Source organism: Rhineura floridana, chromosome 15, assembly GCF_030035675.1.
Source record: "Rhineura floridana isolate rRhiFlo1 chromosome 15, rRhiFlo1.hap2, whole genome shotgun sequence".
Taxonomy (NCBI): Eukaryota; Metazoa; Chordata; class Lepidosauria; order Squamata; family Rhineuridae; genus Rhineura; species Rhineura floridana.
The window spans coordinates 14,560,881-14,572,986 of NC_084494.1; the positions used below are offsets into that span (position 1 = coordinate 14,560,881).

Sequence of the window (12,106 nt, forward strand, 5' to 3'; positions counted from 1 at the left end):
AGGCCCAGGTGGGCATTCTGGTGTCAGCCTCCTGGTTGGTATGTGGCTCTCGGGGTGTATGCTCTAAACTAGCTTCAGAGCAGGATTAGGGATCCTTTTTTTTTTCAGCCTGAAAAAATGGTTGGCGACAAAACCACATAATGAATTCATATGCATGTGGGGAGAGGAGGATTAAATCTTCCCTTTCCAGCTGCCACCCTCCCCAAAATCAGCCTTCTGTGTGGCAATTAGGCTTAGCAAAAATGGTCCCATTCACACAACTGAGACCTCACCCGACCACCTAATTGTATCAAAGTTCAGCCCTGCTTAGACCTCAAAGCTAAGGAGGAGGAAGAGAAGGACCCTCCAGTAGATCTTCACATTGACAGTAACCCTGAAGAACCACTGGAGAAGGCCCATGGTTCAGTGGTGTCCGGTTCAGAGCGGGAACCACGAGTCGGAGACGAGGGTGCAAGGAACTCTTGCTTTATTAACGTAATGGATACATCAAAGGCTGAGTGCCTCATAGAAAAGACCCGATGCTAACTCACTGCAAATCCCTAACTACCCTCTAGACATGCTCTGCAACGTGTGATGGAAGTTGACTCAGCGCCCCATTCACAGCACAGCAGTCTTAAATAGGAGAGGTCTTGGAGCGTAACCTCTCACGCCTTCGCACACCCGCCCTCTGCCCTGTCCGCTTCTCCCTACGTCTACCTGTGAGTGAGTGCAGTGGTAGCTGAAGTAGGTGCCTTTTCCCTCCTGCCCTTTTAGATGTCAGCCATTACGTTGTGCTGCCATGGCAGCCATTTTGTGTTATGCTCCTCTGCAACAGCATCCACTTAATGACTGGCTCCTACAACACACTCTCAAAATACCAAATTTGGTGCCCACGGGCCCAAAAAAGTTGACGACCCTTGGTGCAGACAACACTTAATTAGATGATCCAATGGTCTAAGTTGGTATAAGTTTGGTATCCTATGTTCAGGATATCCCTGTCCCGCAAGGCTGGCTCTCAGACCTCGCACCCCACCCCGGGGGCACAGAAGCAGAGGAGAGAGCAAACCAAAGCATTAGAGCTGCCGTCCTAGTGTCTGGCTACCTGGGAGGCGAGGGACGCACATGGAAGCACTTTCTTGGATCACGGCCTGACTGAGAGGCAGGAACAGGTGAAGGTTCCAGTGCCTATACAAGTTGGGAGGATGGGAGGCCTTTGGTTGGATCCAAAGCCTCTGCAGGCTGCATTCGACTCACAGGCTTGGAGGTTCCTCAACACTGCTTTATACGAGAAGTGTACAATGGTCAAGGAGATGGAGAGACTCTCCTGTGAGGAAAGGTGCAGAATTTGGGGCTTTTTAGTTTAGAGAAAAGGCGAGTAAGAGGAGACATGACAGAAATGTATAAAATTATGCATGGCATGGAGAAAGCGGATAGAGAAAAGTTTTTCTCCCTCTCCCATAACACTAGAACTCATGGGCATCCAATGAAGTTAAATGTTGGAAGATTCTGGACAGAAGAAAAGACTTCTTCATGTAGTACATAGTTAAACGATGGAGTCCCCTCCCACAAAAGCAGTGGTGGTCACCAGCTTGGATTGCTTTAAAAGGGGATTAGACAAATTCATGGAGGAGAAGGCAATCACAGGCTACTAGCAGGGCCGGTTATAAAGGGCGTCCAGGTGGGGCACTGGCCCGACGGCCCCTGGAGCTACGGGGGGCCCCTCAGCCACCCCTCTGCTCCCCTTCTGTGATCTGCGCCCCCCCCACCTACCTGTCTGCTGTCTTTTACCATTACCCTCAACAAAGATCCCGGCGGAGGCATCATCCCCTTAGGGAAACCGCGACCACCATTTTCGTTAAGGGCAATAGTAAAAGACAGCAGACACGTAGGTGGGGGGCTATGGGGGGGGTGTGCACACGTGCACACAGCACACACACATTCTGGGGCCCAGGGCAAGCTGATGCCCAACGGCCCCAGCATTCCTGGAGCCGGCCCGGGCTACTAGCCATGATGGTTATACTCTGCCTCCATCATTGGAAGCAGAATGCTTCTGAATACCAGTTGCTGGAAGCCACAGGAGAGTTCCCTGGGAAGAAGGATAGACTGTTAAACTGCTCTGGGAATTGTAGCTCTGTGAGAGGAATAGGAATCTCCTAACAATTCTCAGCACCCTTAACAAGCTACAGTTCCCAGGATTCTTTGGGGGGAGCCATAATTATTGGAAGTGTTATAATAGTGCTCTAAATATATGATGCGGATTTGGTCCTGCTCTGACTTTTGGACTTGGCTAGTTTGTGGACTCCTGGTTTATTCTTCCATCTTGCTGTGCTTGTCAGTTCTGACCATTGGCCTGTTCTTTGTGGTTCCCAGCTCCTGACTCACCTTGTAGGGATATAGGAAGCCGCCTTATACTACATCATGCCATTGATCCAACTAGCACAGTATTGTTTACACTGACTGGCAGAGGTTCTCTCCAGGGTTTCAGGCAGGGTGGCCTTTCCAGCCGTACTTGGATAGGCCAGGATTGAACCTGGCATGCAATGCAGGATGCTCTAACCCTGACCTGTAACCCTTCCCCAAAGGGATGACTTTGGTGGATGAGGCTATCAGTGGCTACTAGCCACGATGGCTATGTTCTGCCTCCACTGTAAGAGGCAGTATGACTGGGAATCTCAGGTGAGGAGAGTGCTGTTGCATTCAGGTGCTGTTTTGGGACTCTCCCACTGGTATCTGGTTGGCCACTGTAAGAACTGGATGCTGGACTGGGTGGGCCTTTGACCTGTTCCAACAGTGTTCGTTTTACTTCTTAGGACCAGCCCTGAGACTGTATGGTTGCTTTTTTTCATATTAAGGGGCATCCAAAGCCTTTGCTTTGGAGTGGAGTGACTTATAGGGAGAAGGTTGGGCTGGCACCTCCTCATCAACTGGAGAAGTAGAGCCAGTAGCAGTGCTGCTTGAGAAGTAGGGTAGAAGGTAGCCAGGAGTCCACAATCAGTGGCTGGCCTTGCTAGCCACACCAAAAAGTTGTGGCTGCCAAATTCTTGCCTCTGTTGCTCCCTTGTTACCTTATCTGCGGCTTGCTGGGAGCAGGCATCACCAGCTAGCAATGACTAAGGAAGCCTCACCACTGGTACCAGCACCAGCGCCACCCTGTTCTGTGAGAAATGGGTTTGGGATTATGTTGATTTGGCCCACTGCTGGGCAAAGGTGTCATCAGGCTATCTATGGCTACTAGTCATGATGCCTATATATGACCTCCAGTATCTGGACAGAGGCAGTATGCTCCCAGTTAGGGATGTAATCCATTGGCCGGTACCTGTTTGAAAGCTTTCCGTCAACCTAACAGGCTGGCATCAATTCCGAGGGTCAATCTGTATCCACTAGCCGCTGCTTTTACCAATCCAATAGTTCTTTCGCTCTGAAAAAAAAATTAATAATATTTTGAAGGAATATTTAAAAATATCAGTATTTTGAAGAAAATATCAATATTTAAAATGGAAATATTGATAACATTCTTACAATCAATGCTTTAGAAGCAGATTTTCTTTTAAGTCCATTTTCAAAAATAGCAGTGGAAATTCACTACCTGAAAATCTGATCCTTAGTGACTGAGAATAAACAAATTAATGGAAAATTCAGTACCAAATCCGAATTGGGTGGAATTCTAGCACATCCCTACTCCCAGTTACTGAGGATCCTGAGTGGGACAATGCTATTTCATTCACATCCCACTTATGGGCTTCTTATAGACACCTGGTGGCCACTGTGAGAACAGGATGCTGAACTAAATGGCCCTTTTGTCTCATATAATAGGGCTCTTCTTACCATTTTAGCTGCTGGGACAATCCTTTCACACCGCTACAGCTTCAAAGATGGAAGGAAAATCAGTTGCCTATCACATTTGCCAGACGATAACGGCACACTTGGCAAGACAAGCAAAACCCTTGAACCCTGAATGCAGCTATTCCCTCCCTCTCCATCCACCACCACTGTATTCCATGATATAGTAGTATATATTCCATGGTATACCGTGGAGCTGAGAGTGATGAAGCAAGAGAGGAGGAGGCTTGAGTGCAGATGGAGGCGAACTCCTGACGAATGCAATTATGCTTTGGTAAGTGCCTCTTCTAAGCGGTATATAGTAGCGGTGAGGGCAGCAAAAAAGAGATATTTTGCTGCCACAATTAAGGCATCTCTCTCCCGCCCGGCGGAGCTCTTTAAAACTGTACGAGGGCTTTTAGATTCTGGCCCTCGGGATATTATGGATTCATCTGTAGCCCGCTGTGATGAGTTCGCGAGGCACTTCCAGGATAAGATCGCATGCATTCGCCGGGACTTAGACTCCAATGTTATGACAGTGAGTTCCAACGAAGCATCCAGAACGCGGTCTTGTCCTTATTTATTGGATGAGTTTCAGTCTGTACAGCTTGAGGATGTTGACAAGATCCTTGGATTGGTGCAGGCGACCACATCTGTTCTGGACCCTTGCCCCTCTTGGCTGGTGAAAGCTGGCAGGACCGGAACCGCCGGCTGGGCCAAGGAGATAATAAACGCCTCTTTGAGAGAGGGAGTGGTCCCTGACTGCCTAAAAGAGGCGGTAGTGAGACCGCTCCTGAAGAAATCCTCTTTGGACCCAGATAACCTGAACAACTATAGACCTGTGGCGAATGTTCCGTTCTTGGGCAAGGTACTGGAACGGGTGGTTGCCGGCCAGGTCCAGGGGCTCTTGGATGACACTGATTATCTTGATCCATTTCAATCTGGTTTTAGGCCCGGTTTTGGCACCGAAACAGCCTTGGTTGCCCTGTACGATGACCTTTGTCGGGAGAGGGACAGGGGGAGTGTGACTCTGTTGATTCTCCTTGATCTCTCAGCTGCTTTTGATACCATCGACCATGGTATCCTTCTGGGAAGACTCACGGAGTTGGGAGTTGGGGGTACTGCTTGGCAGTGGCTCCGCTCCTACTTGGTGGGTCGTCACCAGAAGGTAGTGCTTGGGTAACATTGCTCAATACCCTGGACTCTCCATTGTGGAGTCCCGCAGGGATCGGTACTGTCCCCCATGCTTTTCAACATGAAGCCGCTGGGTGCGGTCATCAGGAGTTTTGGGGTGCGTTGTCAACAGTACGCTGATGACACGCAGCTCTATTTCTCCTTTTCATTCTCCTCAGGTGAGGCTGTTAATGTGCTAAACCGTTGCCTGGCCGCGATAATGGACTGGATGGGAGCTAACAGACTGAAGCTCAATCCAGACAAGACTGAGACGCTGTTGGTGAGTGCCTTCTCTGCTCAGATGGTGGATGTTCATCCTGTTCTTGATGGGGTTACACTCCCCTTGAAGGAACAGGTTCGTAGCTTGGGAGTTCTTTTCGATCCTTCCCTGTCTCTTGAGGCCCAGGTGGCCTCGGTGGCACGGAATGCTTTTTACCATCTTCAATTGGTAGCCCAGCTACGTCCCTATCTGGACAGTGACGACCTCGCTTCAGTTGTTCATGCTCTGGTAACTTCTAGATTGGACTACTGCAACGCGCTCTATGTGGGGCTGTCCTTGAAGACTGTTCGGAAACTACAGCTAGTCCAGAATGCAGCGGCCAGATTGTTGACGCGGACCAGAAGGTCCGCTCATATAACACCTGTTCTGGCCCGTCTGCACTGGCTTCCTATTTGTTTCCGGGCTAGATTCAAAGTGCTGGTTTTGACCTATAAAGCCCTACACGGCATGGGACCGCAATACCTGGTGGAACGCCTCTCCCAATATGAACCTACACGTACACTACGCTCAACATCTAAGGCCCTCCTCCGAGTACCATCCCATCGAGAGGCTCGGAGGGTGATGACTAGAACCAGGGCCTTTTCAGTGGTGGCCCCTGAACTGTGGAACAGTCTCCCCGATGAGGTGCGCCTGGCGCCGACGCTACTATCTTTTCGGCGCCAGGTGAAAACCTTTTTATACTCCCAGGCATTTTAAAGTGTATTTTAAACAGCATTTCCGTATTTTGGATGTTGTTTGGTTCGTTATTGTTTTTTTTATTATTATTATTGTATTTATTGTATTTATATATTGTGCTTGTTTTTATCTTTTTGTACACCGCCCAGAGAGCCTTCGGGCTTAGGGCGGTATATAAATTAAACTAAATAAATAAATAAATAAAATAGATATAGTAAGAAATTTCACAGACCATTCTGCGTCTGTGCCAGCATGTTGCAGATGTGACCCCACCAGGATGCAATGCACAAGGCATTCCGCATCAAGTGGCAGTTCTTGATGAGCCATTAAGGGCAGCAGAGTGGGAGGCTGGCAGGCTGACCCATCTAGCGCAATCCAGCAGGATCTTCCAGTAATTCTGTTGCTCAGCGCCTGTGCATTTGTGGAGGCTTGCACAGAAAAAGTCCCTGTGGATTGTGCTCTGTGTTAATTAGTACAAATGATACAGCTGTTAGTTCATTAAGGGTCAATCTATAATTAAGCATAGCATCTTCACATTTCTTGGCCCAACTATGCATGTTATCCTTAGGAATTGGTTCCAGCTAACGTTTCTTGGGCAGCCTGTTGTTCCTTCATCCCTATGCCACAACTTTGGCCAGTATGGAGGAGTCTCATCTCATCTTTATTGTTTGCTGCCATTGACCAGCCATACAGGTACAAATATTTAAACGCAGAGGAGTCTTATAGGTGCTAGAGTTCACAAAACACCACCCCAGCCTTTGCATGAACCACTGCAAAGCTACACGCTGCAAGTCTTCAAAAAGGAGTTCTGTGCAGCCTCTGAATTCTACATTTACTGCACCCCCAAGATAATTAAGGAACCGTTTTTCCTCCTGCAGAAGCTTTTTAACACAAGGAGTGGCTAAAGCATCTCCGCTTGTTTGTGCAAAACTCAGCACAGCATTATAAGTTTTATCTTTTTAGTTTTATCTATGAATTACTTTTTTTATCTCATCTGTCATGAGTGCAATTCAGGATCAGGGGAGAAAAGCCAATTCAGCGGTACCAGTTTTCAGAAATGATTTATTCATTTCATCTATTCAAGAGATCTCAGTCATACCTCTGAGGGAGTCTCGAAGGGTGTTGGCAAAGGAGAGGGCCTTTGCAGTTGTGGCTGTTTGTCTGTGGAATGCATTCCCCCGCGAGGTCCACCTGGCACCTTCGTTGACATATTTTTGGTGCCAGGTAAAGACTTACCTTTCCCCCCAGACTTTTGATAGACTGAGATGATACTGTTTGTTATTAGTGTGCTGCCAAAGCTTCCTGTGGCTGTTTTGAGGGTGGTGGTTGTTTTTGTTTTTATGATATATATTTTTTGTGTTTATAACAGTGATGTAAGTCGCCTGGAGACCTTTGTGTAACAAGCGACTAACAGATCTAATAAATAATATTGTCAATACATTCACAGATGCTCTGCAGGGATTTTGTTACAAAGCTAGTTGCTCTGTCTGACTAGGAAGACAGTCTAAAAGCACAGAAGAATGGTGAATCTGGGCAATGATAGAAGCTTCACACTGCTGCTTGGAGTGCTGCAGAGGTCTTCTCCCCAAAATGGTCTATCTCCAGCGTTCTTGTACTGTGCTGTGTCTCTCACCATGTGATGAGTACACTGATGTGTTGATTGTAGAACAGGAGCACTCCATGCTGCAATGTTTTGTTGCAGGTCCCAATAGTTCCCTCTGTTTCCAGTGCCATTGCTCAGGAAGAAGGAATCAGTAGGCTTTGAGGAACCCTTAGATTTGCAGAAGTACACACACACACACACAATCTTTTGGGGGGGAACCTCTACGCAGAGGGAATCCAAAACAGCCCAATGAGAACTGAGCCTGCTCAGTGGACACGGAACGCTGACTGGGACTCTGAACAGAAGCACTCCATGTTGCAACATTTTGTTGCAGAGCGCACTTTTGATCCCTTACTGTTCAAGTGAATGTAGCGCAATGCATTTCTACTAGAGCAGTGGTTCCCAAGCTTCCCCTCCCCCCACAAACCACTTGAAACTTGCTGAGGGTCTTGGCAGACCACTTATGATTTTTCTGCCTGTTGTAGCAATTGTAATGCACTGTGCTGGGTGCCCTGTGATATTTAATTGTATTTTTATTGCTTTTTTAATTTCTCATGTTGCACTTGATTGTGTGACAGTTTGCATTCCATGGAATTCAAATTGAGAAACATAAGAAAAGCAATTAAATACAATTAAAATTCAATATGATTATTTAATGCAATGCATGTGCCATGTCCTGTCACCAACCTCCAGTCCACATACATGCAGTGAACTACCAGAATGAAGCTTGTGGACCACAGTTTGAGAATCTCTACACTGGAAGCAAGATCTGTACCTTTCAACTCTCTCAGATTTAAATGCTAAGAGACAAGGAGAGGAGGCTGAATGATTGGCCTAGCACAGTGGTTCCCAATCTTTATGAGTATGGAACCCCCTTTGTAAGCTCAAAAATCTTTGTGACACCCCCCCCCACGCTAATTGTAATTTTAGCCTGTTAACTGAAAAAATGGTGTGTGGCAAAATCACATCAGCAAATATCCCTTTCCATTAAAAGCTCCCTTCAGATAGGGAGGTGTTGCTTTCTTTTCTTAATGCAAAGGTCCAATCAAATTGGTATCCCCCTCCCTCCACACACACACAGTATGAAGATGTGGCGGCACCTACCCTGTGGAATTCCCTCCCCTTGAATATCAGGCAGGCGCCATCTCTGCTATCTTTTTGGCACCATTTATTTATTTATTTATTATATTTATATACCGCCCCATAGCTGAAGCTCTCTGGGTGGTTTACAGACTTTCCTCTTACAACAAGCCTTTTAAGTTGAGACCTATCCCAGTCTGTGTCTGTGTTACAATTGCTTTTAATATGTTTTCTTTAATAATATGTTTAACCCCTTTTTTTAAAAAAAGATGTTTTTAAAGCTTTTTAAAAATGTTTTTAATGTTGTTTTAATGTATTTTAAGGTCTTTTTATGATGTTTTAATGTGTTTTTAGCGTTTCTGTTTGGCGCCCTGGGCTCCTGCTGGTAGGAAGGGCGGGATATAAATCAAATAATAAATGAATAAGTAAGATGTACAGTCCTGTCTCCCAACCCCAGTGGGTTACAGTGTTGGACTAAGATCCAGGTTCAAATCCCCACCCAGCCATGAAGCCCACTGGGTGTTCTTGGGCCAGACACAGTCTCTCAGCCTGACCTATCTCACAGGGTAAGGATAACATGGGAAGTGGGGAGACCATGTGTACCACCTTGAGTAACTTGGAGGAAAGGTGGGATAGAAATGCAATAATAATTAAATAAATAAATGCATTTCTGCTGCAGTACCAGGATCCCAGCCTCAGCCAACCTGCTGAGCTTTTTTTTTCTTTTTCTTTTTCTTTTTCTAAAAATAATAATCAAGAAGCAGCAATGTGTTTGTGATGGGAATGCTAGATTGTGCACTACAGACAACAAGGTGCACAGATTGAGGAGGGGGTTAGTGCTTTTAGGCCAGAGCTTGGAAAAGTTACTTTTTTTGAACTACAACTCCCATTAGCCCCAGCCAGCATGGCCACTGGATTGAGCTGATGGGAGTTGTAGTTCAAAAAAGTAACTTTTCCAAGCTTTGTTTTAGGCCTTGGGATGATCATCAGAACGGATGACTTGGTTAGCGTGCACTTGGGGAATGAAAGCAGAGCAGAAGATAGATCAGTGCACACACACAGACACACAGACACACCTGCCCCTCCTGCAATCATCTGCAGGTGTGCATGTATTCGGGCACGTGAAGTCCTCAACTGCTGTAGCCTCTTGGAAAGAGAGATTGGGGGGGCGGAGTGTAGGTGGAAGAAAGGAGGGACACTGGCACACACATTTAGCCTCAGAAATCAAGGGTGAGCAAGTCCTGTGCTTCCGCACTGCTTCTTGGCTCTGTCTGGACTGAAGATGAGATCTGGGTGGCCTCACAAATAAGAATAATTTTTAAAAGGAGGTGGCAGGGAAGCAGGAACCAAGAAAGACAGGCAGGCTAGCTTCCAGGAAGGAAGGGGGAACCAGCCTTTCCTTGCAGCCTTGCTTCTTTTTGCTTCACAAAAAGCCCTCTCCTCTTGTCCTGAGCGAGGGCATCATCAGCAGTGGCAGTGCGAGGAGACAGGAGTCGGAGATAGTAATCCCCTCTTTTTCCTGGGAGCTCCGCCCTCAGCCTCCTTCTGCATTTGCCACGGGTTTTATAGGCAGACACTTACCCTCAGCATACCTGAAAGACACTCTGCTGCTTTGGCAAAAGTCCTCCCGCCTTGTTTGGAGAAAGGAGGAGGTGTTGTCTGCAGTGGCAGTGGGGAGCAGACAGCATCCAGGGAGGGTGGTTGTTGTTATGTGCCTTCAAGTCGACTACAACTTATGGCGACCATATGAATCAGTGATCTCCAATAGCATCTGTCGTGAACCACCCTGTTCAGATCTTGTAAGTTCAGGTCTGTGGCTTCCTTTATGGAATCAATCCCTCTCTTGTTTGGCCTTCCTCTTTTTCTACTCCCTTCTGTTTTTCCCAGCGTTACTGTCTTTTCTAGTGAATCCTGTCTTCTCATGATGTGTCCAAAGTATGATAACCTCAGTTTCATCGTTTTAGCTTCTAGTGACAGTTCTGGTTTAATTTGTTCTAACACCCAATTATTTGTCTTGTTCGCAGTCCATGATATCCGCAAAGCTCTCCTCCAACACCCCATCCAGGGAGGGAAGACTTTTAAAAAATAATAATAATAATAATTTGTTTCTTTACTGTTCACGCCCTCCCCCCCCCGATTACTTCGCAGCCCACCTGGAGGTCATGGCCCCCAGGTTGGGAACCACTGCTCTGGCAGATAACAAATCCTTAACAAGGGAATGCCAAGGCAAAAATTTGACGCAGTGGTTTACTAGCAGCAAAGACGAGGTAATGGGGACTGTCCCAGGCTAAAGGGAGCAGTTGAGCATATACCTCTTCTGTTCATTCATTGTTTTGTCCCAAGTGTCCTTACGAATAAACCTCCTTATCTCCACAGAGCTCCCAGAAAACTGGACTGACACCAGAGAGACCTTACTGGAGGGCATGCTCTTCAACCTGAAGTACCTGGGCATGACACTGGTCGAACAGCCCAAAGGAGAGGAGCTGTCTGCCGCTGCTGTCAAAAGAATTGTAGCAACGGTGAGTGTCCATGGTCTGGTTTTTAAAGTCACCCTTTACTTTGTACCCTCACACTGTCCTGAGGACCGCAGGCACAGAACTGCACATGCAGCCTCCATACTTCTGCCATATTGACTACAGAGCGGCGCCCTGAAAGTTGACTTCTATGTTCCGTCCAAACTCAGGATGGGTTTGAAAGTTTGAGGTAGAACTGGAAACGTGGGTGACTCGCGCTTTTGTTTTCCTAGTTCTTTGTAGCATCTCCAATGGGGGCTGTGCCTCCAAGGGTGGTCCGATCATTAGGCTGAATGCAGCAGCCACCTCAGGCAGCAGATCCCGGAGAGGGATGGGGCAGGCAGGGAGCAACAGTGGGGTGTTAGAGGGAAGAGCTTTGCATGTCATGCAGTGTCCCCACTGTGTGCCCTTAGTGAGCCTGCTGACCTTCTGGCACTGTTGAAAGTAAGATTCAGCTGCTAGTCCAGTCAGCTTTTGTACATGGAATTGAGGAAGGAGGGTACCTCACCCTCCACCTGAGGCAGCAAAGTGTCTTTGGCTTGCCCTGCCTGCTTCCGGGGTGAGTAGGCTCCGTTTTATAAATTATAGTGAAACACAAAACAGGAAGTGCACGTTTCATGCATTTCCTGTTCCTTCTGCTGCTCTCTCACCCTCTAGCTCAGATGTGGGGAGCCTTTGGCACTTCCTATGTTGCTAAACATAGCCCCAGCAGCTGAACAGCTATGTTGCTGAACATAGCCCCACCAAGCATGGCCAATGGCCAGGCTTGATGGGAGTCGTAGTTCAGCAACATCTGGAAAGCCAAAGTTTCCCCACACCTGTTCTAGCTGTAACTACAAGCAAGGATGGGAGAACTGAGTGTAGAGTTTTCATAATGTTGACCAGTGCAGCATGGCAACCTATGGAGTTGCATGTATGTGGTGTCTGTAACGCGGCTATGGGAATTGATATGCATGAGTGTGTTCCTTATGCTTAGTTCTGGGC

General features: G+C 47.2%; 1 protein-coding gene across 4 annotated transcripts in view; it reads left to right on the forward strand.

The window, feature by feature from the left end:
- Positions 1-12,106, forward strand: part of LDLRAP1 (low density lipoprotein receptor adaptor protein 1) — a 182,976-nt gene that overhangs the window by 112,728 nt on the left and 58,142 nt on the right. For 2 of the 4 annotated variants that reach the window (XM_061596584.1, XM_061596583.1), the window contains 2 exons: positions 6,495-6,619; positions 10,986-11,128. In XM_061596584.1, coding sequence (XP_061452568.1) covers positions 6,495-6,619; positions 10,986-11,128 — 268 coding nt within the window. The remainder of the gene's footprint in view (positions 1-6,494; positions 6,620-10,985; positions 11,129-12,106) is intronic. The other 2 variants (XM_061596586.1, XM_061596585.1) reach the window with 1 other exon arrangement.